This window comes from Eurosta solidaginis, chromosome 4 (genome assembly GCF_040869045.1).
Source record: "Eurosta solidaginis isolate ZX-2024a chromosome 4, ASM4086904v1, whole genome shotgun sequence".
NCBI classification, from domain to species: Eukaryota; Metazoa; Arthropoda; class Insecta; order Diptera; family Tephritidae; genus Eurosta; species Eurosta solidaginis.
This window is the reverse complement of record NC_090322.1, coordinates 142,538,098-142,551,989: the sequence shown is the minus strand read 5'-3', so window position 1 is coordinate 142,551,989 and position 13,892 is coordinate 142,538,098. Positions and strand designations below refer to the sequence as shown.

Here is a 13,892-nt window from a genome sequence, read left to right as displayed (position 1 = left end):
TAACAGATGCAAAAATTTCATTCCTATTCATATTGACATAAGGATTTGGTAACTCGTCTTCATTATTATTCAAATCAATAAGGGAATCGTTATTATTAGGTGTACTTGTGCCGCGTTTTGGAGTACGATACATAATGAAGAACAATATATGCATTAAACGAAAGTCATTTGATAATGTTCGCGTAAAGAAATTAGCAAAATGTTTGATCGAAAAATATAAAATAAATTGCTTTCAGAACAAAATTGGTAGCAAAAACAAAATCCCACATCAATTATGAAAATTAGCACTTAAAATCGGAGAAAGGAGTTTCCAATCGAGCGTTTCTTTTTTATGCTGGTGATGGTATCCGTAATTGATTATCACTGTTATTATCAGCACTATCGTCTACGAAAGTCGTTCCTCCAGCTTTCGTTTGTTGGACGTATTTCGTTTGCCTGAGCTGCTGCTGTCGCTACTGCTGTTCGTACTGATATTGATACGCAGTATTGTTACTGGTGGTGCCGATTTTCGACCGAAATTCTGGGCGCCTTCTGTATTAAATTTCTTTGGTGGTGTTCATTGTGCAACACAATCACTGTAATTAATATCAGACAAGGTAGAAACTTCTTCCGTTTGTACAGATGCAACTATTATGTTTTATTAGTTGAAGATACAAATGGCTTGGTAGACGCTCTGTTATGATAATTGTGCTTTTTAAAGGATGCATTTGAATCTTTCTATTCCTTTTATTGCAAAGCTTATTTTGTAGGCGAATTTGAAAAATTTTTAGCTATTTTCGTTCTTAACCCTGACGTTACTGTTGACTTAGTGGTATTTGAGATATTTTGATCGTAACCCTGCAAAAATTTTTGGATTACGTGTTCCATTTTCTTCATGTTGGAGTACTCTAACAATACTCCTTTACAATGCGTTTGCGGACCATCATCAGCCGATCATTGCTCGTTTTTTAACGACCGTGATCACGACACGATGACGATCGAACAGAGTTGCCAAAAGTAAAATATTGCATACAAATAACTGATAATAAAATTTTACTATGACAACTCTGATAAAATGCAACCGCGCACTGGTTTTATGTATACATACTATAGTATAGAGAAATATTAGTTTCTTTATTCACGCAAATGCTAAACAACATAAGAATATTCGTAGTAAAAAATATAAAAGTTGTATTGCCCCTCTTCATTTACTTTCATTATACCTTTCATGAAAATAAAATGGTATATTAATTTCGTCACGAAACCCAAAATTGTAAGTCCTTAAAGGAAAATAGATTGACCCACCATTAAGTATACCGAAATAAACAGAATGAAGAGCTGAGCTGATTTAGCCATGTCCGTCTGTCTGTCTGTCCGTCTGTCCATCTGTCTGTTTGTCTGTTTGTATGCAAACTAGTCCCTCAATTTTTGAGATATCTTGATAAAATTTGGTGAGAAGGTGTATTTGGGTTTCCGATTAGACAGTTGTCGGAACCGGCCGGATCGGGCTACTATAGCATATATCCTCCATACAACCGATTTTTCAGAAAAAGAGGATTTTTGTAATGTCTTACTCAATTTAACAGATTGAAGCTTCAAACTTCACCATATACTTTCGTATATTGCACATATTGTTGCCTGAAAAAATTGATGAGATCGGTCGTATATATAGTATATATCCCCCACAACCGATTGTTCAGATAAGAAACTTTTCGTAATTACTGCCCTATTTTAAGAGCTAGAGGCTTCAAATTTCAACGAATGCTTACGTATATAGCATATATTGTTGTCTGAAAAAATCATACAGATCGGTGGTATATATAGTATATATATATATTTTCGCAAGTTTAGCCCCATTTTAACAGCTAGAAGCTTCAAATTTCACTGAACGCTTACGTATATGGCATATATTGTTGTCTGAAAAAATCATAGAGATCGGTTGTATATATAGTATATATCTCATACAACCGATTGTTCAGATAAGAAACTTTTCGCAATTTCTAACCCATTTTAACAGCTATAAGCTTAAAATTTCACCGATTGCTTACGCATATAGTATATATTGTTGTGTCAAAAAATCATAGAGATCGGTGATATATATAATATATATATGATGGTATATATAGTATATATATAGCATATATATTTTTTTTTGCGATTTCGGCCCCATTTTAACAGCTAAAAGCTGCAAGTTTCACCAAATGCTTACGTGTATAGCATATATTGATGTCTGAAAAAATCATTGAGATCGGGTGTATACATAGTATATATCTCATACAACCGATTGTTCAGATAAGAAACTTTGCGCAATTTCTGCCCCGTTTTAAAAGCTACAAGCTTCAAATTTCACCAAATGCTTACGTATATAGCATATATTGTTGTCTGAAAAAATCATAGAGATCGGTTGTACATATAGTATATATCTCATACAACCGATTGTTCAGATAAGAAACTTTTCGCAATTTCTACCCCATTTTAACAGCTATAAGCTTCAAATTTCACCGATTGCTTACGTATATAGTATATATTGTTGTGTCAAAAAATCATAGAGATCGATGATATATATAATATATATATGATGGTATATATAGTATATATATAGTATATATATATTTTTTTTTTGCGATTTTGGCCCCATTTTAACAGTTAGAAGCTTCAAATTTCACCAAATGCTTACGTGTATAGCATATATTGATGTCTGAAAAAATCATTGAGATCGGGTGTATACATAGTATATATCTCATACAACCGATTGTTCAGATAAGAAACTTTGCGCAATTTCTGCCCCGTTTTAACAGCTAGAAGCTTCAAATTTCACCAAATGCTTACGTATATAGCATATATTGTTGTCTGAAAAAATCATAGAGATCGGTGGTACATATATTATATACCCCATATAAACTGTATTTTTTGCCCTTTTTTACGGCTAGAAGCTTCAAAATTCAAAACATTTCATCAAATAGTTACGTTAACGTCATATATTGTGGAAATACGTGATTCGTAGTCATAGTTTTTACACGCAGACCACAAAAAACCTGAAATTTTGCATCCTCACACAAAGTACCTACCTATTTTTATACCTTTCATGAAAATGAAATAGTATATTAATTTCGTCACGAAAACAAAAATTGTAAGTCCTTAAAGGAAAATAGATAGACCCACCATTTAGTATTCCGAAATAATCAGAATGAAGAGCTGAGTTGATTTAGCCATGTCCGTCTGTCTGTCTGTCCGTCTGTCCGTCTGTCTGTTTGTATGCAAACTAGTCCCTCAATTTTTGAGATATCTTGATAAAATTTGGTGAGCAGGTTTATTTGGGTGTTCGATTAGACATTTGTCGGAACCGGCCGGATCGGACCACTATAGCATATATCTTCCATACAACCGATTTTTGTAATATCTTACCCAATTTAATAGATTGAAGCTTCAAACTTCACCATATACTTTCGTATATTGCACATATTGTTGCGAGAAAAAATTGATGAGATTGGTCGTATATATAGTATATATCCCCCACAACCGATTGTTCAGATAAGAAACTTTTCGTAATTACTGCCCTATTTTAAGAGCTAGAGGCTTCAAATTTCAACGAATGCTTACGTATATAGCATATATTGTTGTCTAAAAAAATCATACAGATCGGTGGTATATAGAGTATATATATGGTGGTATATATTATATATATATAGTATATATATATATTTTCGCAATTTTAGCCCCATTTTAATAGCTAGAAGCTTCAAATTTCACCGAACGCTTACGTATATGGCATATATTGTTGTCTGAAAAAATCATAGAGATCGGTTGCATATATAGTATATATCTCATACAACCGATTGTTCAGATAAGAAACTGTTCGTAATTTCTACCCCATTTTAACAGCTATAAGCTTCAAATTTCACCAATTGCTTACGTATATAGTATATATTGTTGTCTGAAAAAATCATTGATATCGGTGGTATATATAGTATACATCTCATACAACCGATTGTTCAGATAAGAAACTTTGCGCAATTTCTGCCCCGTTTTAACATCTAGAAGCCACAAATTTCACCAAATGCTTACGTATATAGCATATATTGTTGTCTGAAAAAATCTTAGAGATCGGTGGTACATATATTATATACCTCATATAAACTGTATTTTTTTACCCCTTTTTAACGGCTAGGCTAGAAATTTAAAACATTTCATCAAATAGTTACGTTTACGTCATATATTGTTGAAATACGTGATTCGTAGTCATAGTTTTTACACGCAGACCACAAAAAACCTGAAACTTTACATCCTCACACAAAGTACCTACCTATTTTTTATTTTATATTTATCTTAAAAATCGTTTAGGTATGTAGATATGTTCACTAGATATTTCTTATCTTATACATCCGATTATTCGGAGATTACGAACGGGATGAGATTATTGTTCAGCCCCATTCATGAAAGGTATGAAGTCTTCGGCATAGCCGAAGACAGTCCCGTCCTTACTTGTTTTAAATTAAGTTCACTCCAATAATCCTTTCCGACACAATTCCTCTTTAGTACTTTGGCATATGATCCTCTGTGGGTGCTCCATGGAGTACTACAGTGGTAGTCTATGGAATACTCACAAACAAAGCGAGAGTAGGATCACCTACTCCTCTCCTAGGACATCGCAATGTTAATTGGAGCACATTTTTTGTATGAACACAGATTAGTTTTGGAACACTCCTATACTCCCAAAGGAGTATTCCTTACATTATTTATGGAGTACTCGCGTTTTTTGAAGGGAATGATATTTACAATCACTGTGTGTAGCACCTATTGTGCTCGACGAAGCGACTTTTATTTGTAGTAGTTTATATTTGCGTTTTAAAATGCAAATCCACTAAAGCAGGGTCGCCAAAGAAGTGGTAGAAATTTACCAATATTAATTTTAATGGAAAGATATTTTATTTGTTCACTCCTAAAATTATGTTATTTATTATTTTTATTTTTTCCAACTCAATGAAAATTTTTGAAAGAATACTTTGAAAAATAAATATTTAAACAACTTGATAAATATTAAAACAGTTCAAAGTTAAACTGTAATATAATAAAAGTATCCTACACAGATGAATAAATAACACTGTACAACGTTCGGCTGGTTAATGCACCAAATTAAATTTTTTTGAAGGGAATGATCCATAGGCAAACAAGTGATTTGCCAATTTTTCGATATTGGCTTTCGGTGTTCGAATATGGACTCATCGTTATATATTGTGACGAATATTAGCAACACTTAGGGGTACTGTCATCCTTAAGTCGATACTGAGCAGTGACTTGTAAGCACATAACCAAATTAATCATTATGTCTACACATATGTCCATACAAGCACCGGTGAGCAACGCACAAACACACGCATATATCTGAGATACTCCCAAAAGTATGCATTCATTTGTGCAAGTATCACTCACATATACACGCGCATGGGCTATGAGAGAAGCTATAAAATCGTGAATCTGTAGTAATAGCTGAGAAATTTATAGCTGGTAACTAACTAGTAAATTCTGGAAATAGAATCGCCTAGATATATGTCGGCGAGGAAACCGGACACTATAAAAGCGGCAACAGTTGAGGCACGACAAGTGAGTTTGATTAAAGCACGCTATCTCAAGCAATACAAGAGTTATTTTGAAAGTAGTCTAATAAAGACCATTTTGCATTATCGAAGTTCAACAGTTTAGTACTTCGCTTCCCCGGACGCTTTGGGGAGTGTTATCGATGTGATGGTCCTTTGCCGGATACAGATGCGGTACGATCCGGTAACGCAGCACCAACAAGGTGCTAGACCGACCATCTCGGGAACGATTTATATGGCCACATTGAATCTTCAGGCCGTCCCTCCCTATCCCACTCCCAAGTTCCATGAGGAGCTTGGGGTCGCCAAAGCCTCGTCTGTTAGTGAAATGGGATTCGCCGCTCGAAGGTGAGGTTGACAATTGGGTTGGAGAAGCTATATATTGCGCTACACCACCCCTTGAATCCCAAAATGGAGACGTGTTCTGCGTTATTTTCTTCTTTTATCTATATGTATTAATTTTTTTAGCTTACACGGTTAGAATTGGCCCAAAATAGAGCCGGAAGGTTGGCATGAGCGTGCGGAAATAGTGTAATACACAATACGTGTGTATAGAGATGGTTCCAAATTAACGGAAGGGGTCGGGTCTGTTGTTTAATGTGTCGATCCCGAACACTGCAGTGTCTTTCAGGCGGTAATTGTAGCGGTGAAGGAAGCAACAGAAATTCTGGAGAAAGCGTGCTTAAGCTACAGGCGCGCCATTATATATACTGATAGTCAGGCGGTGATTAAGGCAATAATCTCACAAAGTACTTCATCAAGAAGTGTGCTGGAATGCAAAGAAGCATTACAGAGACTTCGCTAAGACTCACAAAGTGGCTCAGGTTTCTGAAGAGAGAAGAGATAAAGCTTAAGATGTTCAATGTAACTGGACACTGCCCTCTGGCGTCACATGCTTTTAAGTTAGGCCTCGTCAGTAAGAGCCGATGTAGGAAGTGCGAGCTGCAGGAAGAAACGGTTGAGCACGTTCTGTGTTCGTGTCCTGCGCTCGCCAGTTCAAGACTCTAGTCATCTACTAAGCTAAGTCCTAGAAAACTCTATGTTATTTTATAACATAAGTCCTGGTACCTATTTGGGGTTTTTAATGTTTAGTCGACAAAAAAATTCTGGTAACATTATGGACACATTCAGTCTATGTGACCGGTCAGTTCAACCTTCCCTGTACGGTTAGAAATTAGAGTATAAAATTTGAACCATTCATCGGTTTAAGCAATTTTTCAAGATTTTTTACCTTAATTGAAAACTCTTCAATGTACTATACTGTTTTCTAATCTTATCGGGTTTAAATTTTAAACTTTAAAACCAAACCCAAAAAGTTTAAAAAATCTTTATATAGAAACTTGTTTACATTTCTGGATTACTTACAAAACCCAAGAGTTTAAACTTATTGTTGAAAATACAAAAATGAATAGAAGAAGAACACAAGAAGGTCCTCAGTGATATCCCCAAAAAAGCGTCCCACCTCAATGCTGGGGATTTCCCGGCGAACTCCTTTCTTAAAGTTAAGTACCCTGACCTCGCAGAAGAGGAAATCAGCGCATTTTTACGAGCTGGGATCAAATCCGCTATCTGACTTTACTTTTTTTCCTTTGGCAAAACTTATAATGAAGTAGAAGTACGAAGTTCAAATAACCCTACATACAACTAAAAGAGCAGATACAACTATCACATTTAGAAGCAGTAATAGTAGAGTTATTTTATAACCTTCTAGGTCCTGCTTTTTGATAGCGCTTTTCGGTTTGGTAGTTTAACAAACTTTTAGTAACACTATGAACTTATTCAGTCTTACTTAATCTTGTATATAAATTTGTTTTTTTTTTTTTGTTGATATTTTTAACACAATAAATAAAAAAACAAACATATTAGAACGGCCTAATTTTCGAACTTCAACATATATATTGTGAAAGCTTACTTCGAAAAAGAGAGAAATTACTTGTTTTCTTATGCCTAAAAAGAAATTGGTTTGGTTCAGAAAAAGTGATTTTGTCGTATAGTGTAATGTCGCAAGAATAACAAAAGAATATCATATGCTAACCCAGCACCCGCCACCTTTAAGTCTAAGAGATCATACTTTTTTTTCAAATCATATTTATCTACTTTGCCTATATATGGTAGAAACTTATAAATTTAAAATTCAGTGTCTTTCTTAAGCATCAGGAAGTATGTGCAAAGTATTCGCCATTATAACGCTCTGTTTCGTGGTAGTCACGTCGACTAGCGCTAAACCCTCCATCGACATGCGTATACTTAAAGGTAAAGACGCCGCAATAGGACAGTTTCCATTTATAGTATCCGTAATAAAGAGGAAACGACATTTTTGTGGTGGATCGATTTTAAGTAATCGATATGTACTCTCAGCCGCACATTGTGTTAGCCGCATGGATAGCACTGGAAATTTTACCTTGTAATGTTTTCATCGATTTACACAGCGAATACAATACTTACGTCTTCATCTTTACAGGGAACACGTCAAAAAATATTCTATTCGTGCGGGTTCCAATGATCGCCTGTGTGGTGGAGTAATAGCTAAAGTTGCTGAAATCGTTGTTAATGAGAATTATTTTCATGAATTACATGATTTATCTATTCTTCGCTTGAAAACACCGCTCGTTTATTCTAAGACTATAAAAGCTATCGCATTGGATACTACGGAGGTCCCTGCCGGCACAACAGTGACTATCGCTGGGTGGGGACTAACGTCGCCCAATGGCACCTATGCGACAATATTGCAATATACTACCGGAAAGGTTTTGTCAAGATCAGTATGTTATGACGAAATCGATTTGGATAGTCCTGATATATATTGTTTAGCTCGTCCCGTTAATAAGGGTTTCTGTTATGGCGATTCTGGTGGTGCGGCAATTTTGGCCGACAAGCTAGTGGCCGTGGCTGGCTTCTTGGGTGGAGATGATTGTGGCCTTGCTTATCCCGATGGTTATGCAAAGATCTCTGCACATTTGGACTGGATAAGAGCGCACTCGGATATATGTATAAAATAAATTTCGAAATACGTTTTAATTTTTAAAAAATGCGCAAAATTTTTTTTTATAAAAATTAATAACAAAACTGTTGTACAGGTTATTTACTAAACAGATCGAATCTGGAATTTCATATAAAAAACCGGCAGAATACGGCTTGAAAAAATTAATCTCGACAAATCTAAACTTTGCAGGATTTCTGTTTACACACATTTTTAATTAAATTAAATTTAAAATGTTCATAAAATGCTAAGAATTGTTTTGCTCATTTTATAAATTAAAAGGAATGTATGTGTGTATGTGTCCTATATGCTTCAAAGTAATAACCGATCTTCAAAAAATAGAAGTAGAAGTTAGAATGGAAGTGAAATTCGCTATATCTCTGCAATTATATGAAGAGGGTATGCAATCTTACCTTATCTTATTAATAGTATAAATGCGAAAGTTTGGATGTTGAGATGTTTGTATGTCCAGAGGTTTGTCTTTGTGACTCAATCACGCCAGAACGGTTACTGGGATTTTGATGAAATTTGGGACACAGATTGACAATAGTCTATTGGCAAACAAATTTCGAAAATGGAATGGGGGGGGGGGGGGGAGGTTGGCTACTGCTGATAGGAGAGAAATCGGACGATAAGAATCCACCATGTGGTATCCCAGGCTTTAAAAGTGGAACCACACTGACCATTTTCCATTTTTGGGGGATGACGAAGGTGGACAGGGACAAGTTGAAGACATACGCCATAAAATTGAATCCCTCTTTGTGCAGGTTTTTAAGCATCGGCATGGCTATGCCGTCTGGGCCTACTGCTTTAGATGGTTTAGCATGAACGATGGCATCTTCAACCTCTTTGGCGGTGATGGTAATTGGGGACGTGATATATTTATGCTTGTGTGCGCGTCTGTTGGCCCGCCGTGTGACTTTGTCAACCGTAGAATGCATTACGTATTGTAGGCAAAAAGTGCTCGCACATTTTTTCGCATCCGACAGCACTTTATAGCCAAAGGCGATGGAGATTTCGTCATTGTGCTTAGTCGGGTTGGAAAGGGGCTTTATGGTGGACCAAAGCTTACCTAGACCGGCAGAGAGGTTATAATTCTTTAAGTGCTCCTCCCATTTCGCCCGCAAGAAATCTGATTTTATATCCCTTATTTGGGGGTCGCCGGGATCGAGTTGCCTTATAAGGTCATCTTATATCGCTAGAGTTACGGCCTCCGCCCGGAAAATGTAGCCAGATTCCCGAAATTCTTCGATTCGATGGCCTTGAGGAAAGCACACCCCCCTTGGCGGACATCAGTCGTGGTAGGGAGGGCAGCAAAATCGATTGTCTGTATAAGATTTGTAATCATCCCACTTTCTTTTCTTAAAATTGATGAAAGTGCGTTTTTCGGTGGTGATCAATTCGGCAGATCGCTCGAGCGAAAGGAGTATGGGTAGGTGGCCAGATGTCAATGTTACCATAGGATGCCAGTTGACGCAGTTTACTAGTCTTGCGTTCACGATGGACCGATCTGGCGAACAGTAACAGCGAGTGGGGGCGTCTCCGTTTATTGTGCAGAACGTCGTTTCCTCTATTTGGTCCGCCAACATCTCATTTCTGCTGTCCGCCTGTAGGTTAGAATGCAATAGATTGTGATGGGCATTGAAATCGCTTAAGATAATGCGATTATCGCCAGTGATGTGACAGGAGGGATGTAGATGTTGATGCTTTCTAAGTTTACATCGCCTGACCGGACAGAAATGCCTTGACGTTCCAGGACACTGTCCCTTCGACCGATGTTGGAGTCAAATATATTATATTGCACTGAGTGGTGGGCGATAAACGCGAGACAGCCTCCATTTCCGCACTCGTGATCTTTTCTGTGGGCATTATACCCAGAGCAGATCTTGCTGTGACTTTGGTCTCTTGGATCGCTACAATGCGGATGTTATGCCGCTTCATGAAATCAACTATCTCCGTGATCTTCCCAGTTAACCCATTACAGTTTAACTGCAGAATTCTGAAGTGCAACGGGGCAGACGTCGTCACTCTGGGGTAAGTGACGGGTGAATGGATTTGCGAGTGGGAGATATAGGGAATAAGGTAAGCATACAAATAAGAAGAAGAAATGGAAAGAAAAGTGGTAAAGTAACAGTATTTTCGTTGCTGTTGAGAGCGAAAGCCGGAAAGGAGGTTCGCTTTTCAAATATGTATACATAGAGCATGACAACGTCTGCCGGGTACGCTAGTATGTACATATACATACATATAAAAGCTTGCACCTAATTTAGATTGGTAGAAGATTTAGCACATCAAATACTGGTACAGTTTTACTCGGTTTATCATACATCATTTGATCAAGATAGTTATCAACTTCCCGTACATAGATCTTCACCTTCGGTAGACATCTTCCCATCTGAGTAGCCCCTTACTATATCCGAGTAAGTTTAGCTCCCTTTAGTTTATTAACAACTTCTTCGCTAGATACCACTGCTCTTTCTGCCGTGCGGCTTTTCAGGTATGGTTTTTTGTCCTTTGCAGATATACAGGTGAGGGTTCTGTAGATCCGGCCAGCTTGCCTCGGGGTTCTGGGACTGGGGCGTTTTTCTCCACCTTCCGCCTTTTAAAAGTCTTCGTTAGTGAACCGCCTTGGACATGTTTCCACCGTCTCAGGGGCCCATGTGTAACGCTCGCTTTCGTTTACGGGTGGGTCAACGGCAGTGCCCAAGCGCTGCACATTTTTTAATAGTGCCCGGTATTGTGAGAAGGTTATCTTCCTTTCCTTCCTTCGCCGGCTTGTGCCGCTATTTTGTTTTTCTCCTCATCCATATTTGCTTTCAATCGTTTTAGTTCATCTTAGTCATACTACCACCTGCCCGACTAGGCGGGCCCTGCGTCCCAATGCTAAATTTTGAGACAAATATCTGTAATATACAGCAGAACCCTTGCTTCGTTAAGGTCACCGTTACATCCCGAGGCGGTCGGTATCGGGCTCCATTCAAATGTAGCCGAATAATATTCCTGGCTGCAAATCATCTAATAGGCACGGTTCACTGACACTGATAAATTACTTCTGCGGTACCAGTCGACTATAAGCTTCTAATTTACGTGATTAATATTTCAGAAGCTTTTCTTTCCCGAAAGTGGACCAAGATTCAAAAAAATTCGTATCTTGTTTTCGAATAGGTTCTTTAAAAAAATTTAAGAATAAGGGGGAGAGAAGAACTGAGATGGAAAATATGTGGAGAACGAAACGGGAGAGATACGAGGGGAAGATGGAGGCGCAGAGGAAGAAATGAAGCTACAGGGAGAGAAAAGTAGTGGTTAGAGAAGAGTAGACGAGGAAGAGTCAATACTTCTAGATAATATTTAAAACTATGCAGGTAAACTCAATTCATGGCCGGAAATATGGTAATTATTTGGTGACGTGCAATAATGGCATTGTAACTGACCGCAATTGACAGTAATATTCCTTTTAGTTTCCTATATTTAATACCAAATTTCAGTGATATGATTTGAAACTTTGTGATCGCAATTACGTCCAAAAGGTTAAGTGAAAAGTTCCGCGGTTTAACGGCGCGAGTTTGTATACTAGATAATCGTTTTGTTTATTTATTTATTTATTTTAAATTATAGTCGACCCAAACAAAGCGGTCGACTGCTAAAAATTTAAAGTATAATATATATATAGTATATATAAGATTAATATAAGTATCCCCAGTGGCGGGTCATCGTGAGGAGATCAGAAGGCAGCTTACACGAGGTGTTCAGAAAGGAGCTTGTTGCCCATAAGGGGGCTGACGCGACGTGCTCATAAAGGAGCCAGATGTCCAGTAGGGGGAACGTGCGAACCGGTTGAAGTACCGATGCATCCAATCCATCCTTATAGGATATCGTGCCTGTTTTCTACGGAAAAAATAATAATTCCAGCCATACAAGTCATTGTAGTGCGAGCACCAGATAAGCAGAGGAATATTTTTACCAAAGTTTCGACGACAAAGGGGTAAATAAAAAGGAACGTAGTGTCTGGAAACCCTAGGAGGAACTGCAAAAAACAATCGGCTAAGAAAATCAGCCGAATCAATTTCTCCAGTAATGAGCTTATGGATGAACAATACCCCCCAATAATATTCTCCGGTTTTCCAGAGAGGGTTAGCTAATAAGAAGAAGTATGCTTCTGTATGGTGGAAGGTGGAGACTTGAGTCCCAATTAAGGCCACGTAATGCGAATATCAAAAATTGCTTTTGAACTGACTCAATACGCTTTATATGATTTTGAGAAACAGGGCACCAAACGCATGAGCAATACTCGAGTATTGGACGGACCAGCGATGTGTAAAGAATCTTTTAACGAACCCAGTACTCCCAACGCTTTGTTGGCAATAGATGAAATATGCATGTTGAAACTCAGTTTCGGATCAAAAAGAACACCTAGATCATTTACAATAGATATACGTTGCAAAGGGGTGCCATCTATTACATACGGCTTCAAAACTGGTTTCACTCGGTGAAATGCCATATGCTTACATTTAGAGCAATTTAAAGCTAGTAAATTTGTTGTGCACCAACAATGGAACGTGTCCAAGTCGGCCTGAAGATGATCCAAGGAACTCAAATCGGTAGGACAGTAAGTGTAGCAAAGTTTTACATCATCCGCATACATTATAATATGGGAATGTAATATTATCTGTGGCAAGTCGTTTATGAATAGCGTAAAAAGCAAAGGGCCTAGATGACTTCCCTGAGGTACACCGGAGGAAACTCCAAACGATTCCGAGAGACTGCACTTGAACAGAACTTTTTGGGTCCGGTTAGAAAGATAGCTTTTCAGCCACATTAATAGGTCAAACGGAAAGCCCAGTAAATCAAGCTTATGAATAAGTAACTCATGGTTGACTGTATCGAATGCTTTGTTGAAATCAATATAGATGACATCTGTTTGCTTGTTGCTTTTATACATCCATGGGTTAATGAGGAAGGATACCCAGAAGTTTTCCGTTTTGAATTTACGAAACTGTAAAACTTTTTTGGATTTTCAAAAAATTTTGCTTTAAAACAACTTAAGTAATGTTTGTAACAAAGCTGATTAAGACGGTGAAAGTTAGAACGAGCTATTAGGTATCTAGAGAAGTTTGCAGATGTTCCAGTTTTCTTGAATCTCTTATAAAGCCTATATTTGATGTTATTAAGTCTGATAAGTTGCCTTGAAAACCAATTCGGCTTGTTCGAACACAAGGTATAGCGAGTAGGAATACAGATATCAAAGAAGCCGTCATGTGTACTGTAAAATATGGAGATCAGATCGACATCAGTGCATGCATAGAGATCCGGCCAATCATGGAAAGCCAACAGATCATTAA

General features: G+C 37.5%; 3 protein-coding genes across 8 annotated transcripts in view; 2 read left to right on the top strand and 1 right to left on the bottom strand.

The window, feature by feature from the left end:
* Septin4 (septin 4) overlaps window positions 1–13,892 on the top strand; it is a 385,838-nt gene that overhangs the window by 38,599 nt on the left and 333,347 nt on the right. The window lies entirely within an intron of this gene.
* The window catches only part of LOC137250411 (carboxypeptidase D), a 346,211-nt gene that overhangs the window by 139,440 nt on the left and 192,879 nt on the right, over window positions 1–13,892 (bottom strand). The gene's annotated exons all lie outside the window — the stretch shown is intronic.
* LOC137248223 (serine protease SP24D-like) lies at window positions 7,734–8,801 on the top strand. Its single transcript, XM_067779100.1, has 2 exons — window positions 7,734–7,977; window positions 8,035–8,801. Exons 1-2 carry the CDS (start codon window positions 7,736–7,738, stop codon window positions 8,570–8,572), a joined length of 780 nt encoding a protein of 259 aa, XP_067635201.1. The 5' UTR covers window positions 7,734–7,735; the 3' UTR covers window positions 8,573–8,801.